General features: G+C 37.7%; 1 protein-coding gene across 11 annotated transcripts in view; it reads left to right on the top strand.

The window, feature by feature from the left end:
* The window catches only part of BCO2 (beta-carotene oxygenase 2), a 53,319-nt gene that overhangs the window by 15,435 nt on the left and 14,098 nt on the right, over positions 1–23,786 (top strand). For all 11 annotated transcript variants that reach the window (XR_009564955.1, XR_009564956.1, XM_030837054.2 and 8 more), the window contains 6 exons: positions 12,464–12,675; positions 12,864–12,979; positions 14,386–14,488; positions 20,607–20,735; positions 22,032–22,192; positions 23,328–23,495. Coding sequence is in view for 9 of the 11 variants with exons in the window: in XM_030837054.2 (XP_030692914.2) it covers positions 12,464–12,675; positions 12,864–12,979; positions 14,386–14,488; positions 20,607–20,735; positions 22,032–22,192; positions 23,328–23,495 (889 nt within the window). In the remaining 2 variants the exon portion in view is untranslated. The remainder of the gene's footprint in view (positions 1–12,463; positions 12,676–12,863; positions 12,980–14,385; positions 14,489–20,606; positions 20,736–22,031; positions 22,193–23,327; positions 23,496–23,786) is intronic.

Consider the following 23,786-nt stretch of genomic DNA (forward strand, 5'->3'; position numbering starts at 1 on the left):
GTCCACTGCCCAGAGGGTAACAGCCTCTTACAAAAAGCACATGGTATTTCATCTGCTACAGGAGCAGCTTTAGTCAATTGTAAAGCCAAGTAGCAGAGCTACTCAGGGCCTGGGATTGCACCACAGGCCTCTTTTAATATAAAGATCTTTGTGGGGGAAGGAAAATGGGTGGTGTGGTTGGTCCTCATAAGTGTCTACTTTGTCCTTCAAATCAATTTTTTTTCAGAGCTAGCAGTAGGCATTTATAGCAAGAACAAGGTCTTGCCTGCCTCTTGTGAGAAGTACAGGTATCTTCAAGTTGAAGAGAAAACAAATTGAGGCTTAGTTTAGTGGTTTGGCTCCCAACTTAGATTTACTTATTTATTTTCATGGGAGACTTTTCTTTTTTATTTCTAAAAGGCATCATCAGTTATTTTTGTTATCATAATATACAACTTTCTCTTTTGTGGACCGCTAAGTCTCATTCATATCTTTCATGTCTTTTCAATAGAATTCACTTGCAAACATTTTGGGAGGCATTTCTTTAACTTTTTATTTTATATTGGAAAGTAGTTGATTAACAACGTTGTGATAGTGATAGTTTCAGGTGTACAGCAAAGTGATTCAGTTATACGTATACATGTATCTATTCTTTTTCAAATTCTTTTCCCATTTAGGTTGTTGCATGATATTGAGGATAGTTCCCTGTGTTATACAGTAAGTCCTTGTTGGTTATCCATTTTAAATATAGCAGTGTGTACGTGTCAATCCCAAACTCCCTAACTGCCCCTCTTGCCCACCCTTCCCCCCTGGTAACTATAAGTTCGTTCTCTAAGTCTGTGAGTCTCTTTCTGTTTTCTCAAAAAGTTCATTTGTTTTTAGATTCCGCGTATAAGTGATATCATACAATGTTTCTCTTTCTCTGTCTGACTTACTTCACTCAGTATGACAATCTCTAGGTCTGTCCACGTTGCTGCAAATGGCATTATTTCATTCTTTTTAATGGATGAATAATATCCCATTGTATGTACGTACCACCTCTTCTCTATCCATTCCTCTGTCGATGGACATTTAGGTTGCCTCCATATCTTGGCTATTGTAAACAGTGCTGCAATGAACATTGGAGTGCATGTATCCTTTTGGACCATGTTTTTCTCCAGATATATGCCCAGGAGTGGTATTGCAAGATCAAATGGTAGCTCTATTTTTAGTTTTTTAAGGAGCCTCCATACTGTTCTCCATAGTGGCTGTACCAATTTATATTCCCACCAACAGTGTAGGAGGTTTCCCTTTTCTCTATATCCTCTCCAGCATTTATTGTTTGTAGTCGTTTTTTTTTTGTTTTTTTTTTTTGCGGTATGTGGGCCTCCCACCGCTGCAGCCTCTCCCGCTGCGGAGCACAGGCTCCAGACGCGCAGGCTCAGCGGCCATGGCTCACGGGCCCAGCCGCTCCGCGGCATGTGGGATCTTCCCGGACCAGGGCACGAACCCGTGTCCCCTGCATCGGCAGGCGGACTCTCAACCACTGCGCCACCAGGGAAGCCTTGTTTGTAGTCTTTTTGATGATAGCCATTTTGACTGGTGTGAGGTGATATCTCAGTGTAGTTTTTATTTGCATTTCTCTAATAATTAGTGATGTTGAACATCTTTTCATGTGCCTTTTGGCCATCTGTATGTCTTCTTTGGAGAAAAGTCTATTTAGGTCTTCTGCACATTTTTTGACTGTGTTATTTGTTTTGATGATATAAGCTGCATGAGCTGTTTGTAAATTTTGGAGACTAATCCCTTGTTGAGCACATCATTTGCAAATATTTTCTCCCAATCTGTGGGTTGTCCTTTTGTTTTGTTTATGGTTTCCTTTGCTGTGCAAAAACGTTTGAGTTTAATTAGGTCCTATTTGTTTATTTTTGTTTTTATTTCTATTACTCTGGGAGATGGATCGAAAAAAAATATTGTCGTGATTTATGTCAGAGAGTGTTCTGCCTGTGTTTTCCTCTAAGAGTTTTATAGTGTCCGGTCTCGCATTTGGGTCTTTAATCCATTTTGAGCTTATTTTTGTGTATGGTGTTAAAGAATGTTCTAATTTCATTTTTTTACATATAGCTGTCCAGTTTTCCCAGCGCCATTTGTTGAAGAGACTGTCTTTCCAGCATTGTATAGTCTTGCCTCCTTTGTTGTAGATTAATTGACCATAGGTGAGTGGATTTATTTCTGGGCTTTCTATCCTGTTCCATTGATCTATATTTCTATTTTTGTGCCAGTACTGTACTGTTTTGATGACTATAGCTTTGCAGTATAGTCTGAAGCCAGGAAGCCTGATTTCTCCAGCTCCATTTTTCTTTCTCAAGATTGCTTTGGCTTTTCCGGGTGTTTTGTGTCTCCATACAAATTTTAAGATTTTTTGTTCTAGTTCTGTGAAAAATGCTATTGGTAATTTGATAGGGATTGCATTGAATCTGTAGATTGCCTTGAGTAGTATAGTCATTTTCACAGTATTGATTCTTCTAATCCAAGAACATGGTATATCTTTCCATCTGTTTGTGTCATCTTTGATTTCTTTCATCAGCATCTTATAGTTTTCAGAGTACAGGTCTTTTGCCTCCTTAGGTAGACTTATATCTAGGTATTTTATTCTTTTTGATGCAATGGTAAATGGGATTGTTTCCTTAATTTCTCTTTCTGGTCTTTTGTTGTTACTGTATAGAAATGCAAGAGATTTCTGTGTATTAATTTTATAATCTGCAACTTTACCAAATTCGTTGATGAGCTCTAGTATTTTTCTGGTGACATCTTTAGGATTTTCTATGTATAGTATCATGTCATCTGCAAACAGTGACAGTTTAACTTCTTCTTTTGCAATTTGGATTCCTTTTATTTCTTTTTCTTCTCTGATTGCCGTGGCTAGCACTTCCAAAACTATGTTGAATAAAAGTGGCGAGAGTGGACATCGTTGTCTTGTTCCTGATATTAGAGGAAATGCCTTCAGCTTTTCACCATTGAGTATGATGTTAGCTGTAGGTTTTTCGTATATGGCCATTATTATGTTGAGATATGTTCCCTCTATGCCCACTTTGTGAAGAGTTTTTATCATAAATGGGTGCTGAATTTTGTCAAAAGCTTTTTCTGAATCTATTGAAATGATCATATGGTTTTTATTCTTCAGTTTGTTGATGTGGAGTATCATATTGACTGATTTGTGTATACTGAAAAATCCTTGCATCCTTGGGATAAATCCCACTTGATCATGGTGTATGATCCTTTTAATGTGTTGTTGGATTCTGTTTGCTAGTATTTTGTTGAGGATTTTTGCGTCTTATGTTCATCAGTGATATCTTTGTCTGTTTTGTGGTATCTTTGTCTGGTTTTGGTATCAGGGTGATGGTAGACTCATAGAATGAGTTTGGGAGCTCTCCTTCCTCTGAAATTTTTTGGAAGAGTTTCAGAAAGATAGGTGTTAGCTCTTCTCTAAATGTTTGGTAGAACTTCTGAAGCCATCAGGCCTCGACTTTTGTTTGTTGGGAGTTTTTAAATCACAATTTCAACTTCAGTGCTTGTAATTGGCCTGTTCATATTTTCTGTTTCTTCCTGGTTCAGTCTTGGGATAATGTACCTTTCTAAGAATTTGTCAATTTCTTCCAGGTTGTCCATTTATTGGTATACAGTTGTTTGTAGTAGTTTCTTATGATCCTTTGTATTTCTGTGGTGTCACTTGTTAACTTTTCCTTTTCCATTTCTAATTTTATTGATTTGAGTCCCCTCGCTTTTTTCTTGATGAGTCTGGCTAAAGGTTTATCAATTTTGTTCATCTTTTCAAAGTACCAGCTTTTAATTTCATTGATCTTTGCTATTGTTCTCTTCATTTTTATTTCATTTATTTCTGCTCTGATCTTTATGATTTCTTTCCTTCTACGAACTTAGGTTTTGTTTGTTCTTCTTTCTCTAGTTCCTTTAGATGTAAGTTTAGGTTGTTTATCTGGGATTTTTCTTGTTTCTTGAGGTAAGATTGTATTGCTATAAACTTCCCTCTTAGTACTGCAGGATTGGTTGGAGCATTTAATTCATTTACATTTAAAAAAAATTTTATTTAGTTTTGGCTGTGTTGGGTCTTCGTTGTTGTGTGTGGGCTTTCTCTGTTTGCGGTGAGTGGGGGCTACTCTTTTTGTGGTGCGCGGGCTTCTCCTTGCAGTGGCTTCTCTTGTTGCGGAGCATGGGCTGTGGCCTTGCGGGCTTCAGTAGTTGCAGCACATGGGCTCAGTAGTTGTGGCACACAGGCCCTAGAGCGAACGGGCTTCAGTAGTTGTGGTGCACAGACTCAGTAGTTGTGGCTCGTGGGCTGTAGAGCGCAGGCTCAGTAGTTGTGGTGCATGGGATTAGTTGCTCTGCGGCATGTGGGATCTTCCCAGACCAGGGCTTGAACCCACATCCCCTTCATTGGCAGGTGGATTCTCAACCACTGTGCCACCAGGGAAGCCCCTTAATTCATTTACATTTAAGGTAATTATTGATATGTATGTTCCTATTGCCATTTTCTTAATTGTTTTAGGTTTGTTTTGTAAGTCTTTTTCTTCTCTTCCTCTTTTGTTCTCTTCTTTTGTGGTTTGATGACCATCTTTAGTGTTGTGTTTGGGTTGCTTTTTCTTTTGTGTGTGTCTATCTATTGTAGTTTTTGGGCTTGCTGTTCCCATGAGGTTTTGATATAGCAGTCTATATGTGTACAACGTTATTTTAAGTTTCTGGTCTCTGCCCCGACTAGAGGAGTTCCTTTAGCATTTGTTGCAAAGCTGGTCTGGTGGTGCTGAATTCTCTTGGCTAATGGCGGCCTCCAGGAGGGTTCACACCAATGAGTACTTCCCAGAACTGCTGCTGCCAGTGTCTTTGTCCCCACAGTGAGCCACAGCTGTCCCCTGCCTCTGCAAGAGACCCTCCAATACTAGTAGGTAGTCTGGCCCAGTCTCTTATGGGGTCACTGCTTTTTCCCCTGGGTCCTGGTGAGCAGAAGACTTTGTGTGTGCCCTCCAAGAGTGGAGTTTCTATTTCCCCCATTCCTGTGGAAGTCCTGCAATCAAATCCCGCTGGCCTTCAAAGCTGGTCTTTCTGTGGACTCCTCCTCCTATTGCTGGACCCCCAGGCTGGGAAGCCCAACGCAGGGCTCAGAACCTTCACTCAGTGGGAGAACGTCTGTGGTATGATTGCTTTTCAGTCTGTGGGTTGCCCATCCAGTGGGTATGGGATTTGATTCTATTGCGATTGCACCCCTCCTACCATCTCACTGTGGCCTCTACTTTGTCTTTGGATGTAGGGTATCCTTTCTGTAGGTTCCAGTGTTTTTCCATCGATGGTTGCTCAGCCGTTGTGATTCCAGTGCTCTTGCAAGAAGGGGTGAATGCATGTCCCTTTACTCTGCTATCTTTGAGATCCCAAATTAGATTTAAAGGGAGAGGTAGAGACCTGAAGTCAATGTGACTCTTAACCTGTGGACAAGAATAGCCCCACATGGTTGTGAATCTCTGATCTCTTTGTTAGATGCCACTCAAAAGATCAACATGCAGACATAGTAGTGACATGACAAAGACCTTTCTTTAATTAAAAACTTTTATCAATGATTGCATTGAAGGCATGCTTATCAGTTTTTAAAATCACATGACTCTGGGCACAGTAGTAAATATCCTCAGGATTTAACCATCTACCACTCTTCTGGAATGACTTCAGGATCCATGATGAAGATACTCCAGCCTTGTAATTCCTTGACCATCCCCACTGCAATGATTTTTCCCCCTCTGTGCCACTTCACTAAGGGCACGTACTGAGGCCACATCCTGCATCTTATTCCACAGAATTGCCCTACCCCTGAAATCCTGAACTCTGAAACTCCACTCGGTGCTCAAAGCCCCAATTTCCACACTCCTCCATTCCCATGAAACTTATTTTCAATCGCATCAAGTTCTCTTCTCCTTACTCTTCTCCATCTTCTCAGTTTATCAGCTTTCATTTAGTTTCTTCTCCCAGGTGCAGATTCCACGATCAATCCCTTCAAATACACTCTCATCACCATCCTCACTTCCTTTGCCTTAGCGATCTCTGCCTCTCCTCTGACCAGTTCTGGTCCTACATTAGCTTATTTCTGGTTTCCTCCACTCAGGGCCCAGGCCTGCTGAGCACTTCTAGAGGAAACACAGAACCTTGCGGGTTGATTCAATTACAAAATTACGATTTCCAGCCCCAGCTGAGTCCTTGGTGCTGCCAGGAAATCTTTAGCTCTTTCCAGCTTCCCACAGGGTCCCTTTCCTGAAGCCTGCGTCACTCTCCCTGTCCCTTTCACTCTCAACAGATAGACCTGCCTACTTTATAATGGATAGAGGGGCAATTGGATTTGAGCTCCTTCAGCTGCCGTCTTCCCCACCTCCCCGTCTCCCCACAGAGGTACCTATTCCTGCCTCTCATCATCAGGGGAAGTGGCCCTCTTCCCTCCTCATTCATGCTCCTCCCCTTGTATCTGTTTCTGCTTCACTAACCCCTCATCTCAGCCTGCAAATGTCCTCTCATCCTAAAAAACCCTCATTCCTTCCCACCTTCCTCTCCAGCAAATACCCTCTCTCCTCCTCTCACCATTTCTGTTTTCCTCCTTCCTGAGGTCTTCTCAGTTCACTGCCATCTGACTTTTCACCCCACCGTGCATGCTATCAGTTCTCAAAAAGGTCACCAAAGCCTCTTAAATGTAAATGAAATGGGTTTTCCAGTCCTCAGCCTGACTTTTTTATAGCATTTGACCTTTTTGACCACCCGTCCTAACATTCTCTGGTCCTGGATTCCCACATAACACTTTCTCTTGATTCTTCTTCTGTCTCTCTGATTGCATGTTCTAAAATAATTTTTTTTGCCGCTCACTTCACTGCCCCTTTGATGTTGATATACCCCAGCCTCTGACTTGAGCATTCCCTCCTTTTCTCTCATTGTATGCTTTCTTTGCTATAGTAGAGATAATACATTCTTTAGAGTAAGATGGGGTGGGTTCAGATTTCATTTTCACCACTTGTCAGCACTGTGATCTTGAGCAAGGTTTTCCACATGAAAAATGGGGCTAATAAAATCGATTTTAATGACTGGATATGATGATTAAAGGAGATAATGCATACAAAGAGCTTCATTCAGTGGCTGACATGGATGGGCACTCAGTGCATTTTCATTCTCTTCTTTCCCTCAGTGCCCTCTCTCTCCACTCCCTTTCTTGCCAAATAACTTCTTATGGTTCACCTTACTTTTGTGGGTGTTGTAGATCCCAGGTTTTGGAGTCAGCCCTGGGTTGAGATCCTTGTTCTGCCACTTACCTGTCCTGTGACCCTGGGCTTGTTGTTGCTCTGAACTGTGGTTTCCACATCTGTAATATGGTAATAGTAGTTCCACATCTCTAATCAATGTGAAGAGGGGGATAAATATTTATATATTTGACCCTTGAACAACATGGGGGTTAGGGGCGCCAGCCCGCTGCATAGTGGGAAAACTGTGTATAACTTATAGTCAGGCCTTTATACCCATGGTTGCTTCACATCTGTGGTTCTGCATCAACCAACTGCAGATCATGTAGTACCACAGTATTTACTACTGAAAAAATCTGTGTATAAGTGGACCCACGCAGTTCAAAGTCATGTTGTTCAAGGGTCAACTCTATATACACACAGACACACACACACACTATATATATATATATGTATGTATGAAAAGATGTGGTGAAGTGCCTAGCACAGTACCTGGCATGTAGTAAGTGTTCAGTAGATGGTGTTATTATCCTGTTTGCACCTATGGTTATGTCTGTCACACAGAGATACTCTCAAATATCTCTCTCCCACCCCACACCCATCTCTTGTGCTCTAGACCTGTATTTTCCCAACTGGCTGTGGAACATCTCTACCCTGATGGTTTGCAAACGGCTCAGACTCTTGTTCAAAACTGAACTGTTTGCTTTTCCCCAATGCTTGCTCTTCATGTATTCTCTGTCTCGGTTAAAGCATCACCATCCATTCAGGTGTGACTTTTTGGACTCTCTCTTTTTGTCACTGCCTACCTCCTGTCAGTCATCTCTGACTTATTTCTGCTATTTGTTCCTTTCTAACTGTACTGCTTCAGTTTAGTCTCTTATCTTTTCTCACTTGTATTATTGCCTGAATGCTCCTCTTTCTGTCCCATATTCTACTCTGTGTCCAGAGTGACCTTCTTAAGATACGAGTCTCACAGTTTCACTTTCCTGTTCCAAAACTTCATGCTTTCCTGTTGAAGTTTAAGCCTTAAATTTAAGTGCTGGTAGGTCTTGTGCTGACCTGTTTGTCCATCATCGTCGCCCGCCACTGACAGCTCTTGTCTACACACTAATTTGTTTACTAGCTATTCCTCCAAGATACCATATGCCTTCAGGCTCTGCCTTTTTTTTTTTTATTATTACCTCTCACTAGGATACCCTTCTACTCTTCTCCAGTTGGCGAACATCCTTAAAGCACCAGCCAAATGTCTTCTTTCCTCTTGATCTTTCCCTGATAACCTCATCCTTCCATCCTGTTGCTCCTGTGCATAGATAACGTTTTTTAACACTTCTCCATTGTTGCAGTAATCATTTTGTATTATAGTTATTTACATGCCTGTAATTGCTGGGCTTGGACAATGCCTGGCAGATAGTAGGGACTCAAAAAATGTTGGTTGATTTGAATAAATGAATGCATAGAATGACAGGGTAGTCTAGAAGGATCTTGTGAGGTGGAATCTAACAAGTTAAAATTTATTAAAGGTAAATATGAATCAAGAAAACCAGTTATGGGCTTCCCTGATGGCGCAGTGGTTGAGAGTCCGCCTGCCGATGCAGGGGACACGGGTTCGTGCCCCGGTCCGGGAAGATCCCACATGCCGCGGAGCAGCTGGGCTCATGAACCATGGCCGCTGAGCCTGCGCGTCCGGAGCCTGTGCTCTGCAACGGGAGAGGCCACAGCAGTGAGAGGCCCGCGTACCGCAAAAAAAAAAAAAAAAGAAAACCAGTTATTACAAGAATGAAGATGGAAGAGATTGGTTTAACAGCAGAATGTGTTAAAAATTAGGGATTTTGCTTGACAGCTCAGTGCAAGTCAGCAATTTGAGGTGGTAACAAATAAAAACAAGAAAGAAAGGAAAGAATATGAAATATCTTAAATGAGGAATCTGAATGTCTGAGTTTATACACAGAGTATTGTGTTTGGCTCTACGTATCATGATTTTATTGGGATTTAGACCAGAATAACAATAATTATTGAAACTATTTTGTTTTTAATGTTTTTTGATAAAAATTACCAAAATAGAGTGAGAAACCACTAGCTAACGTTATCAAGGAAAAAGGGAGAAAACAATGACAATGAAGGAATTCCCTGGCGGTCCAGTGGTTAGGACTCTGCACTTCCATTGCAGGGGACACGGGTTCGATGCCTGGTCAGGGAACCAAGATCCCACAAGCTGCATGGTGTGGCCAAAAAAAAAAAAAGAAAAATAGAAAAGAAAAGAAGAAAAGAGAGAAATGACAATGAAAAAGAAGCCATTGAAATAGATAAAAAATTATAGAAGATTTTGTTGGCCTTTATGCAAATACATTTGAAAAGCTCAAGGAAATGGATAATTCCCTGAGGAAATACAGATTACCAAAATTGATAGAGGTAGAAAGTTTAAACAGACCAATTTCTGTTGAAGAAAACAAGAAACTTATTGTGAAACTGCTTCTTAAAAAAAGCAGTAGGCCCAGATTATTTCACAGGGAAATTCTACCAAACCTTCAAATATCAGATAGTTTCAGTGCTCTATATATTATTTTAAAGGATTGAAAATGAAGGGAAGTTTCCCACTTCTTTTTATGAAGCAAGTATAATATTGATATCTATACATGATAAAATTGTTACAAAAAAGAAGACAATTATTCATATTATTTATGAATATCCATAAAAAAGTACAAAATATATACTACTAATATAATACTAATAAATATTTTCTTAGCAAACAGAATCCAACACTACATTAAACATATAATTCACTGTAATTCAGTAGGATTAATTCCAAGAATGCAAGATAGGTTCATTATTTGGAAATCCATTACTGTCATATACCATATTAATAGATCTCAAGAAAAATAATCATAGTCATAATCATAATCTTCTCCATAAATGCTAATAAAATGTTTGTCAAAATTCAACATCCATTCCTCATAAAAATACTCAAGATAGTAGGACTTGAGGGATACTTTCTTAACACAATTTTGTACATATATATATATACACATACATACCTATTTATATATGTATTTTATATATACATATATTTATATATGTGAGTATATGTGTGTGTATATATATACATGTATACATATATATACACGTATATATCTACACACAGGTATAAATTAATATATTTTCATTTTAGTCCTAAAACCAGTAATATTAATTGGGGAACATTACAAGTTTTTTTCTAAAGCAGAAACAAGGAAAGAATGGCTACTATCTTCACTTCTATTTAACCAGATGTAGCCAATACAATTAGACTAAAGAAATTAATTAGAGGCACACGGATTAATAAAGTAAACCTGGAAAGCCGCAGAGAATTAATGACAGAATAACACAAACAAATAAAAGGTGAGGTAACAGGATGTAAAATTAACATACTGAAATCACTAGCTTTCATATACACAAATAATAACCAGTTAGGGGGCATAATGGTAGGAAAAAACCTCATTTAAAATAGCAACAAAGAAGAGTAAATGCTCAGAAATGAGTTTAACAAGAAATGTGCAAACTTTCAAACACTCCTAAAAGACACAATTAACTAGAAAGATCCTCTGTTCTTGAATAGGCTGGATGATTCAACATCACAAACATGTCAGTTCTCCCTAAGTTAATTTTTAAATTTAATACAATCTTAATAAAAATTCCAGTTTTTAAAGGAAGTTAGACAAATGAATACTAAAGTTCATGTGGAAAAATAAATATGCAAGAATAGTCAAGAAAACACTAAAAAAGAAAATTCTCAGCGAGGGGTGGGGACTAGCCCTGTCAGATGTTAAAATATACTATAAAGACTCTATAATTAAAACATTGTGATATTGATGCATGAATGGACAAATAGACAAGTGATACAGAATAAAAAGCCCAGAAATGGACCCAAGAACTTACGGAAATTGAGTTTATAAACTCAATAAAATTGAGGGAGAAGGCAGATTAAACATCCTCTCATATCAAAAATGATAAAATTATAAAGATGTCATCTCAAATCACTGCATAAAGAGGGCCTTAAAAAAAAAACACCTTTATTTCCTGCAGTTAAAAAAAAATTGTGGTAAAAAACACAACTCAACCATATTTAAATGTACAGGTTAGTGTTGTGAAACGGATCTTCAGAACTTTTTCATCTTGATAAACTGAAACTCTATACCCATTAAACAATAGCTCTCCATTTCCCCCTCCCCTGAGCCCCTGGTAACCACCATTCTACTTTCTGTTTCTGTGAATTTGACTACTTTAGATATCTCATGTAAGTGCTATCATATAGTATTTGTCTTTTGTGACTGGCTTATTTCATTTAGATGGTGTCCTTAAGGTTTATCCATGTTATAGCATGTGACAGAATTTCTTTCCTTTTTAAGGCTGTATAATATTCTGTTGTATGTTAAATTTTGTTTATCCCATTTTTCAGCTGATGGACGCTTGGGTTGTTTCCACCTTTTGGTTACTGTAAATAATGCTGCTGTAAGATGGGTGTACAAATAGCTCTTTGAATCCCTGCTTTCAAGACCGTAGCCTTTTAAGACAAGCCTTTAAGAGAAGACCAAGCCTTTTAGTTGTTATTCATGCTGAAGACATTAAGCATTCAATCTGTCAAGCATAAGAGAGAAAAGACTAAATAATATTAAACCCTTTTAAAAGCAAAGCACAAACTTTTCCTTACAGTTTTGATGTTCCATCATTTAGTTACATCATTTCTATAGTGTAATTATATGGACGAAAATGATTATCCAGTAAGGGTAGTCATGGGTAGTCATCTTACTTGCTTACTTTAGCATAGTTCTGATAAATTTGAAAAAATTTTAAATAAATAGAAAATGTAATATGTATAAGATATGAAGATAACTATCTCTAAAAGTTTTGGAATCCATTTTAATTTGAGAAATGTCAAGCATTCCATATGATGATATCTTGGCTATAGGTTAAAGACAGAATTATCTTAGGCATCACCAGCTTAGGGTTTTTCTTTAGCCCTCTGATGTGTAAGCTTTTTGAGAAGGGGTAAGGGTCAAGAGAATGTAAGTTGCTCTTTCATTGTTGTACTCCAGGATATACTCAAAAGCTCTCAACCCTTAATTTCAAGTTCTTTGACTGAGCAGGTTCTGCTGGGAAGCCATCCCATTTCCTTATTTCTGTATTTGAAATCTCTCATTTTGACCCCATGTTTATCTTCCTAATATTTATTTTTCTATTTTTGCTCCTGTTTAAAGGTACAATCACTGGTTTGATGGAATGGCTTTACTTCACCAGTTCAAGGTGGAGAAGGGCACAGTGACATACAGGAGCAAGTTTCTACAGAGTGATACATATAAGGCCAACAGTGTTCATGATCGAATTGTGATCTCAGAATTTGGCACATTGGCTCTCCCCGATCCATGCAAGAATGTTTTTGAACGTTTCCTGTCAAAATTTGAACCGCCTGGTAAGCAGCCTTTAATATGCTCAGAATTTGCAGGGGATAGTGATGATTCTTTAAATTATTATGATATATGTCAAGCTATATAAATATGAATATTGAAATATATATTTTTTTGATATGAGAGGATGTTTAAACTGCTTTCTCCCTTGAGAAAGCTGTGGTGTTTAAATAACTCTGGGGTTTGATTTCAGCAATTACTGACAACACCAATGTCAACTATGTGCAGTACAAGGGTGATTACTACATTAGTACGGAAACCAACTTCATGAACAAAGTGGACATTGAAACCCTGGAAAAAACAGAAAAGGTAAAATATAGGTTAAAAACGAATATAATAAACCCTAAAATTTTTCTCCATTCCAACTACTTTGTAGAGTAGCTAATATCTGAAGAAAAAATTGGATCCTTAAACAAAACCAAAGTTACCCACTGATTCACATCATTGTGTACCCCCTGTCCTGGTTAGAAGGGCCTGTGGGGTTGGGGTTTTCCTTAAAGATAGTTCTAGACTTCTTCTTCCTTAGTCCTAATGTCTGAAGGCTAGGGCGAAGGAGAAATAGAGTAGTACAGACTTATTTTTTTTAATATTTTTTTAACATATTTATTGGAGTATAATTTTTTCACAATGTTGTTTTAGTTTCTGCTGTATAACACAGTGAATCAGCTATATGCATACGTATATATATCCCCATATCCCCTCCCTCTTGCATCTCCCTCCCACCCTCCCTATCCCACCCCTCTAGGTGGTTGCAAAGCACCAAGCTGATCTCCCTGTGCTATGCAGCTGCTTCCCACTAGCTATCTATTTTACATTTGGTAGTGTATATATATCCATGCCACTCTCTCACTTCGTCCCAGCTTATCCTTCCCCCTCCCCGTGTCCTCAAGTCCATTCTCTACATCTGTGTCTTTATTCCTGTCCTGCCTCTAGGTTCATCAGAACCTTTTTTTTTTTTTAGATTCCTTATATATGTGTTAGCATACGGTATTTGTTTTTCTCTTTCTGACTTACTTCACTCTGTATGACAGACTCTATGTCCATCTACCTCGCCAGAAATAACTCAGTTTCGTTTCTTTTTATGGCTGAGTAATATTCCATTGTATATATGTGCCACATCTTCTTTATCCATTCATCTCTTGATCCATTAGGTTGCTATCATATGACCCAGCAATCCCACTACTGGACATATACCCTGAGAAAACCATAATTCAAAAAGAATTGTGTGCCACAATGTTTATTGCAGCACTATTTACAATAGCCAGACTTATTTTTGCCAATTCATTTTCTGCCTAGCTACAGGTAGAACTGGACTGGAGATTATCTAGACCCATACTGCCTTCACGTTACACATTAATTAAAGATAAAATAAAACTTTGGGCCAGAATTTTAATTTTAATTCTTATTCTTTTGATCTTTCCTGTGATCTTGTGATCTTGGGCAAAATAAAAAATTCGTACTGGATAATCATTTTTGTCCATTTTGTGTTGTTGGTGGTGGTAGAGTTTTTGTTTGGTTTTGTTGTTCTTTGGTCTTAGTTTCTTTTTCTTTAGTAGGAAAAATAATTTTGATTTCTCAGAGGTGAGACATTAGGGCTTAAACTGTAGTTTTTATATCTTATTTTAAAAATATTTGACACATCCCTACTGTCTATGTGTCTAAATAGAGATCTTCCCATGTAACATTTAAGTCTCTGTATGGTCTTAAATTTGCAGGTAGACTGGAGCAAATTTATTGCTGTGAATGGAGCAACTGCACATCCTCATTATGACAAAGATGGAACAGCATACAACATGGGGAACTCCTATGGGCAACATGGTAAAGTTGGGATGGGGGTCTTTTAAAAAATAATTGGGAGTTAACTATCTTCCCACAGTTCCATTATGGCCAAGATGTTAACATATATGAAACTTCATTTGAAAGGTTCAGAAAGAAATCTCCAAAGTAGCATTACTGAACTTAAAATATATAATTTATAATTAAGTTCTGTTGTCTTTTTGCACATATGCTTGGAAGCTGATTTTCTATGTGATCTTTTCAGCATGACTCACATTTTTGTGTTCCATTATGCTTTTTGGCTCACAAGCATTGTAGGGATGAGTAATGTATTTCTCAAACTTGAATTATTGGGAAGTACCATATTGTAAGTATAAGAAATTTAGAATGCTACAGCAAAGAGATATAGAGAAGGTATACTGTATATTACATAGGAAGGAATTTATTATTACCATGGGAGTAAAACACTACAAAGTAAGTTAAGGTTAAAGTTTGGTTGCATTCACAACCACTTACATCACATCTCTTTCCTGGTCATCCATATGCTGCCTATTATTCTGTTCCAGAAGGTTCTAATGGCTAATAACGATAACTAGCATTTATTGAGTGCCTAGTATGTGCTGGTGTTAACCGTATTTTCCATATATTTTCTCATTTAATCTTTATGAAAGTCTCTGAGAAAGGTACTATTATTTTTATTTTTTTAAAATTGAAGTATAGTTGATTTACAATGTTGTGTTAGTTTCTGGTATACAGCAAAGTGATTCAGTTACATATATATGTATATATATATTCTTTTCCATTATGGTTTATTACAAGATATCGAACATAGTTCCCTGTGTTATACAGTACAACCTTGTTGTTTATTTTACATATATTTTATATATAGTAGTTTGTATCTGCTAATCCCAAACTCCTAATTTATTCCCCACCCCTTTCCCCTTTGGCAACCATAAGTTTGTTCATTTGTTTTAGATTCCACATATAAATGATATTGTATATTTGTCCTTCTCTGTCTGTCTTACTTCACTTAGTATGATAATCTGTATGTCTATCCATGGCATTACGAAAGGCTGTTACTACCCCCATTTTATAGACAAGGGCAGTGAACCTTGAGAAGGTTTAAGATGCTTGCTTAGGCAGGCTTCGGGTGTCTAGTCTGAGTAACACACAAAAACTTGCTACTGGTCACTCCATTAGATCATCTTAATTATTCATCACTGACTACAGAGGATTCTCTCAGGGCATGCACATTCATTATCCTGTACCCAAGTACACATCTCTCTCTGTTTGAAAAGGAATGTGTAAGTGTAAGCATTAGAAGTTTCTGACTATCTTAGCTGTCATTCTGTCATCTATAACCTACGAATCTTTTTTTTTTTTTTTTTTTTTTTTGCGGTACGCGGGCTTCTCACTGTTGTGGCCTCTCCCGTTGCGGAGCACAGGCTCGGGATGCACAGGCTCAGTGGCCATGGCTCACGGGCCCAGCTGCTCCGTGGCATGTGGGATCTTCCTGGACCGGGGCACGAACCCGTATCCCTTGCATCGGCAGGTGGACTCTCAACCACTGCGCCACTAGGGAAGCCCTACTACGAATCTTTTGTATGGGTTAACTTTTGAATAGGTTAATATATACCTTTGGTAAGTAATTGACTTTGTGGGTTGTTCATCTCTACCTCTCCATATTTACATGTATGAGTGTATATGAAAATGAATACTGCAGGTTTGCTTTTTACCAGCTCAAGAAGAGATAGGGTACCCTGGAAACTTCATCACTCAGCCCTCTCTCTTCTTTGTTACCTGACCTCGGGTTGGGATGTATTCTTCAAAGCTGTTATAGGAGACAGCAAACATCTTTTTAGGTAAAATCTTTCAGCAAATGGGTAAACTGACTCAGCAGTATTTTGTCCATGCATCTTTTTTGATCATAAAAAATTTATTTCTTAATAAATTAACTCTAATACCCAAGTAGATAACTTTGTAACTAGTTCATAATATGAGAAATACTGTTTAACCATTCTTAATTATTTTTCTAAAATAAATAGTCATTAGATCAGTGATTCTCAGCCTTTAGAGCACCTAAAAACCATCTGGAATGCTTCCTAGCAATGTAGATCACTGGGCTTCATCTTCAGAGATTCTGGTACACGAGACCTGAAAAGGGGTTAAGAATCTGCATTGTAACTACACTTTCACTCCTTATCTTGGTACATTTTAACAAGATCTCCAGGTGATTTTGGTGCAAGTGGCCCATGAATCTTTGAGAAACCTTGCCACCAATCATCAGAGGCTGTGCTTGTTATTTTGCCTCAATTTGATGTTTATACAAAGTCCTGAAGAATCTCCCAGAGTTAGGCTCACAGTATTGGGCAGGTCATTCCTCTAGGCATTCAGTTCTCTGCTGGGTGTTTCCTGGGTGACTGTCTGCTTTGCTCATGCCTTCAAGACTTGAAGTTAGGACAGTTCATTAACTAGCAGTGTTCAAATTTAGTGAATTGAGTAATTGTCACTTAATCCAATTGCTGAGACAGAAATTTTTTCTCTTGATCTTCTAATCTCAACTAAAACTGGATTTACTTCTTTCTTACTTGATTATTTGGTTCAGTGATGAATTTTTAAACTGGAACGCAAATGTACATGTAGCTGCAGGGAACTGTACTAGATAGTATGCATTTGGGGGAAATTTAGTGATTTTCTTTGTAAATAAAGTGCTTGCTAATAATTTCTACCTTTCTAGGTATTTTAAAAAGACTTTTTAAAATTAAAAAAAAATCCTCTAAACATTAATCCAGCTAGTTTTAAGTACTAATTTAAAATACATAAACAGTTAGATAGTAGTATGGTACTCTTGGAACTCTAGAGTTTGTCTTTCATTTCTTTTATAACTCATCACTGTATAAAGCATGGTGTTTTATTTATAATTGGTTCTCAAAACATATAATGTCCTAACCTAGACCTCCTCATCAGTTAGTTGCTTACTCAGTGTTTTTACTAAGATGTCTGATAGATGTTACAAAATTAATTTTTTTAAAACCAAACTCTTGATCTTTCCCCCTAAACTTTCTCTGCTTAAAATGTTCCCTATGTCAGTCGATGGCAACTCTGTCCTTCCACTTGCTTAAGATGATAACTTTGGAATCATTTTTTATACCTCTCTCACATCCACATCTAATGGGTCAAAAAGTAATTTCAATAATGCCTTCAAAATATATCAAAAATCCGACTACCTCGTATCACCTCCATTGCCACCACTCTGGTTTAGGCCACCATTCTTTCTCATTTGAATTATTGTAGTAGCTTCTTAACTAGTCTCCTTACTTCTCCCCTTGGCCCACTTCAGTTTATTCTTAGCATATCAGCCAATTATCCTTTTAACCCACCCCACCTCATCTAGAATTTTCTCTTTGCTTACTATGGATAGGGCCACGCTGGCCTCATTGCTCTTATATGAACACTCCAAACTTATTCTTGGCTGAGAATCTTTGCATCTGATCTTCTCTCCACCTGAAATGTGTTTCTCCCAGATATCCTCAAGGCTCTCTTCCTCACTTCTTTCAGGTCTTTACTCAAACGTCACCTTCTTAGTGAAACCTTCCCAGACCACCATAATTAAAATTGCAAACAGTAGCCCCCATCCTTATACACTCACTTCTAATCCCCATTCCCTGGTTTATTTCTCAATATAGTTCTTCTCATCATCTGATACATTATATTTTTACTTATTGTATGATTTTTTTTAGAATTTGAGCTTTATAAATGAAGAGCCTTTTGTCTATTTTGTACACTGGTGTATACAAGTGTTTAGGATATGGTACTTAGGACTCTTACAAGAATGCCTAGAACATAGTTGACACTCAGTAAGTAGTTGCTGATAATGAGTAGGGAACTGTATGGTTATCTTGTTCCAAAGGAAGCTTAGTGATTGCGAAGTTCTATAAGTTACCTAAGTTCTTCAGGACCTACATTGGCACTTCTAACACTAGGAAGATAATTCAATGTGACCTCAATATTTGTTCATTCATTGAGTGATTTAACAAACATATATTGTTAGTTAATCTGTCAGTAGTTATTTATAGTGTACCTACTAAATGCCAAGTCATTGTTTGGTACTGAAGATGCAAAGATGTATCAGACACAATTCCTGCTCCAGAAGAGCTCAGTCTACTAGGAAACAGATAAATAAGCAGAAAATTATAGTACAATGAGATAAGTACTATGATAGTATAGGATATAATTAAAGCATAAAGGAGGGACACCAAATGCCTTTGGGTGGGGAAGAGTCAGGAATGGCTACTTGAGGAGTGGGTAACTTGAGGAAGTAGTAATAGTCAGATGAATGATTGCATGAATGAATGTTGATGAGACAGGATGACATGGGACCCAAAGTGACCCCAGGGATCTAGAACACTGAAAGGAAGGAGTTGGACATGGGTATAAATGGAGATTGTAGTTTATGGAGCTGGGGAGTGGGAAGAAGGACAAATAGAATTTGAGGATATTCCTGGCTGCTACCTTATCGTTTCCTATGAAGATGGGATTGAGTTCATCTTCAGAGAGCTAGAGGGGAACCATTTGTGGACATTAAAATACAATAGCTGTAGGCAAGAATATACAGTGGAGAAAAGACAGTCTCTTCAATAAGTGGTGCTGGGAAAACTGGACAGGTACACGTAAAAGTATGAAATTAGAACACTCCCTAACACCATACACAAAAGTAAACTCAAAATGGATTAAAGACCTAAATGTAAGGCCAGACACTATCAAACTCTTAGAGGAAAACATAGGCAGAACACTCCATGACATAAATCACAGCAAGATCCTTTTTGACCCACCTCCTAGAGAAATGGAAATAAAAACAAAAATAAACAAATGGGACCTAATGAAACTTCAAAGCTTTTGCACAGCAAAGGAAACCATAAACAAGACCAAAAGACAACCCTCAGAATGGGAGAAAATATTTGCAAATGAAGCAACCGACAAAGGATTAATCTCCAAAATTTACAAGCAGCTCATGCAGCTCAATAACAAAAAAACAAACAACCCAATCCAAAAATGGGCAGAAGACCTAAATAGACATTTCTCCAAAGAAGATATACAGATTGACAACAAACACATGAAAGAATGCTCAACATCATTAATCATTAGAGAAATGCAAATCAAAACTACAATGAGGTATCACCTCACACCAGTCAGAATGGCCATCATCAAAAACTCTAGAAACAATAAATGCTGGAGAGGGTGTGGAGAAAAGGGAACACCCTTGCACTGTTGGTGGGAATGTAAACTGATACAGCCACTATGGAGAACAGTATGGAGGTTCCTTGAAAAACTACAAATAGAACTACCATATGACCCAGCAATCCCACTACTGGGCATATACCCTGAGAAAACCATAATTCAAAGAGTCATGTACCAAAATGTTCATCGCAGCTCTATTTACAATAGCCAGGACATGGAAGCAACCTAAGTGTCCATCAACAGATGAATGGATAAAGAAGATGTGGCCCATATATACAATGGAATATTACTCAGCCATAAAAGGAAACGAAATTGAGTTATTTGTAGTGAGGTGGATAGACCTAGAGTCTGTCATACAGAGTGAAGTAAGTCAGAAAGAGAAAGACAAATACCGTATGCTAACATATATATGTGGAATCTAAGAAAAAAAAAAAAGGTCATGAAGAACCTAGGGGTAAGATGGGAATAAAGATGCAGACCTACTAGAGAATGGACTTGAGGATATGAGGAGGGGGAAGGGTAAGCTGTGACAAAGTGAGAGAGTGGTATGGACATATACACTACCAAACGTAAAATAGATAGCTAGTGGGAAGCAGCCGCATAGCACAGGGAGATCAGTTCGGTGCTTTGTGACCACCTAGAGGGGTGGGATAGGGAGGGTGGGAGGGAGGGAGATGCAAGAGGGAAGAGATATGGGAACATATGTATATGTATAACTGATTCACTTTTTTATAAAGCAGAAACTAACACACCATTGTAAAGCAATTATACTCCAATAAAGATGTTTAAAAAAAAAGAAATATGGGTGTCACGCATATTGTATAAATCTCTTAACTGCTTTTGCCTAATTCACAAGTGCAAGGCTTATCTTTTTTCTTAAAATGAATGTAAAACGGTTAAGACAGGACTTTCCATTTTCCAGGTTCTTGCTATAATGTTATTCGGGTTCCTCCGGAGAAAGTAGACCCTGGGGAGACAATCCATGGAGCCCAGGTGATATGTTCTATTGCTTCTGCAGAGAGGATGAAACCTTCTTACTACCACAGCTTTGGTGAGCCCAAAGATAAGGCAAATTTTAATAGGGGCTGCCTTAAAGTTACTGTTGCAGAGGGATTAATTTTGGCAAGTACTGTGTTAATACAGTTTATCAGAGTATGGTGATAAGAGACGAAGGTTGCATTTTAATGCCAATTAAGTTTATTCTGTTTAGTCACGTACTTCTTATCCTAGCCAACTGACTGATTGAAAAGATATTTTAATACAAGCAATTACTAAAAACTTAATTGGAAACACCAATTAATTTTAAAGTTTTTAATTAATTGACTGCTCTAGGAAATAGTTGTCAGTTTAAGAAATCATTGGTCCCTTCCCAGCACATTGAGTCAGGCTGAGATTTAGTCACCCAGCACTAACTCCACTTCAGTTCTTTATGGAGAACAGCCTCTCCCTTCAGCCCCCTGCTCCAGGATGACACAATGAGTAACCCCTAGTCATAGAAATCAGTCTCTTTGGTTTGTTTTTTATTATGTTGTATGTCATTGAATATCTAAATACAAAGGAAAAAAATACATTTATGTATGTTTCCACAACAGAGACTATAGACTTTGGGTGATTGTGATGTGTCAATGTAGGTTCATCAGTTGTAACAAATGGACCACTCTGGTGGAGGAAATTGATAATGTGGAGGCTGTGCGTGTTTGGGGACAGGTGGTATATGGGGAACCTCTGTACCTTCCCCTCGATTTTGTTGTGAGCCTAAAACTGCTCCAAAATATAAAGTCTTAATTAAAAAAATAATTTGACCATAAAAAATTGACAGAATTCAATATTTTAGGTAACTTTAAGGACCACAAATAATAAACATACAGGAAAGACCTTGATTATATTTTGCGGGAGGCAATTCATATTCCATGTAGATTGCTTCAGCTTTTTCTCAGAATATTTATCTTCTGCATCCTAAACCTTTATAGCCAATCTGCTGCTGGATTGTTACCTCCAGTATAAATAGCAAAAGGATTAAGGAATACAGGTCCAGATCATAAATGATACTTTAATATAATGCTTCTTTGTTCCTAAACCAAAACAATCTGAAAAGAAAGAAAGAAAAAAAAAGACAAAAAGCAAGTTGAGGGCATTCAACCCAAGCTATTCTAAGCAGTTCCTGTTTTTATGTAGGAACAGAAAATATATATAGCAAAGCTGGGAAATGATGAAGAATTATTTCTGACTGGCATTTGTTTAGGTCAGCAGTAATGTGTCCAAGCCTTCAGACAAGTTCCCAAACTGTCACATTTCAGACAACTCTAGTTTGCCAAATAACACTTTATTGTTTGCTTGAACCTTTTAGGAATGACAAGGAACTACATTGTCTTCATTGAACAGCCTCTAAAGATGAATCTGTGGAAAATCATCACTTCTAAAATTCGGGGAAAGGCCTTTTCAGATGGAATAAGCTGGGAACCCCAGTATAATACATGGTTTCATGTGGTGGATAAGCACACTGGTCAGGTGGAGAATTTTGAGTGTATTTATTTTGAAAATGATTGGACATGAAGGCAAATTTCCATGTGATTGACTTTTGCCTTCACTGGGCATTACTTGCATAAGACAATCTTAATCAAGGATATTACCTTCTTCCATAAGTAGGGCTAGTTATTTATTAATTAGTACAGTGGATTTTGCATTTTAGAAAATTGTAGGAAATGGTTTTATCCTTTAAATTATCTGATTCAATTAAAATGACATCTAGGAAATCCTTTTAGCATTTTAGCATGGATTTTTCCATATAATATTTGCTAAAGAGGATATTGTTCATGCAGAGGTCTTCTGTAACTTTTGCAGTGATATTTTTATTAGCTGCTTCTATGATTTCTTGATATGTAAATATGATAATCCTACCAAAGTCTAAAGCATATTAGTTAAATATCTTTCTATATACTCCTGATTAATAGCACTATTGTATTTGTCTACTTTTTAACCTCTCTAAAGAAATAGTATCCTAAATTTACTGTACCCTAATTTCATTACCAAAAAAATCCCATTTTAGTAATGAGTGCATTTTTCAAAGGATTAGTCACTTAATTTATCATAAATTCTTAATAGAAGTATTTTCTATTTAACCATGTAGTTAAGAGTCTAGGATTTATTTATCCTTCAAAATATTGGGCCGTATTTCATGAGAACTTTAAAGTTAGTTGAAACAGTTGATTGGTCTATATAAAATAGCCCCAGTTCATTGATTAATATGAGATGAGATGATTTTAAATCAAAGCATATTTGCTTCTACATTCCAAATTCTGGTTTTTATACCTACCAAGCCTGTCACTTAAAGAGGGGGAAATCTTCTTAATTTGAGCTTTGTGGATCTGTACCCTAAAGGAAATAAATAAAATATTTACTTTTGGACTTCCCTGGTGGCGCAGTGGTTGAGAGTCCGCCTGCTGATGCAGGGGACATGGGTTCGTGCCCCGGTCCGGGAAGGTCCCACATGCCGTGGAGCAGCTGGGCCCATGAGCCATGGCCGCTGAGCCTGCGCGTCCCGAGCCTGTGCTCCGCAAAGGGAGAGGCCACAACAGTGAGAAGCCCGCGTACTGCAAAAAAAAAAAAAAAATCTATTTTTCACTGTTTGTGTTTTCCCCTGCAGCTTCTTCCAGGGATGTACTACAGTAAACCTTTTGTTACTTTTCACCAAATCAATGCCTTTGAGGACCAGGACTGTGTCGTAATTGATTTGTGCTGTCAGGATGATGGAAGAAGCCTAGAAGTTTACCAACTACAGAATCTTAGGAAAACTGGGAAAGAGCTTGATCAGGTAAAATTCTTTGATTTGTCATGAGTTGTCAAAATATTTTTGATCTAGCCAAGTTCTGGCTTTGGGTTTGGAATTAGCTGTTTCTCTTGCCTCTTTTTTTTTTTTTTTCCTCTTGCCTCTTTTGTAAATAAGGAGGGAGAATGGTTTTAAAGCGTTGAAGATACAGCTTTGTAATTAATATTTCAAAATAATTTGAAGTATGTATTTACATAATACCTAATAAATAGAAAGTATGTTAAAGAAAGCCAAGAAATATGTTTTGAAGCACTTGTGATTAGTTCCTTATTACAC

The sequence above is a fragment of the Globicephala melas genome, chromosome 8 (genome assembly GCF_963455315.2).
Source record: "Globicephala melas chromosome 8, mGloMel1.2, whole genome shotgun sequence".
NCBI classification, from domain to species: Eukaryota; Metazoa; Chordata; class Mammalia; order Artiodactyla; family Delphinidae; genus Globicephala; species Globicephala melas.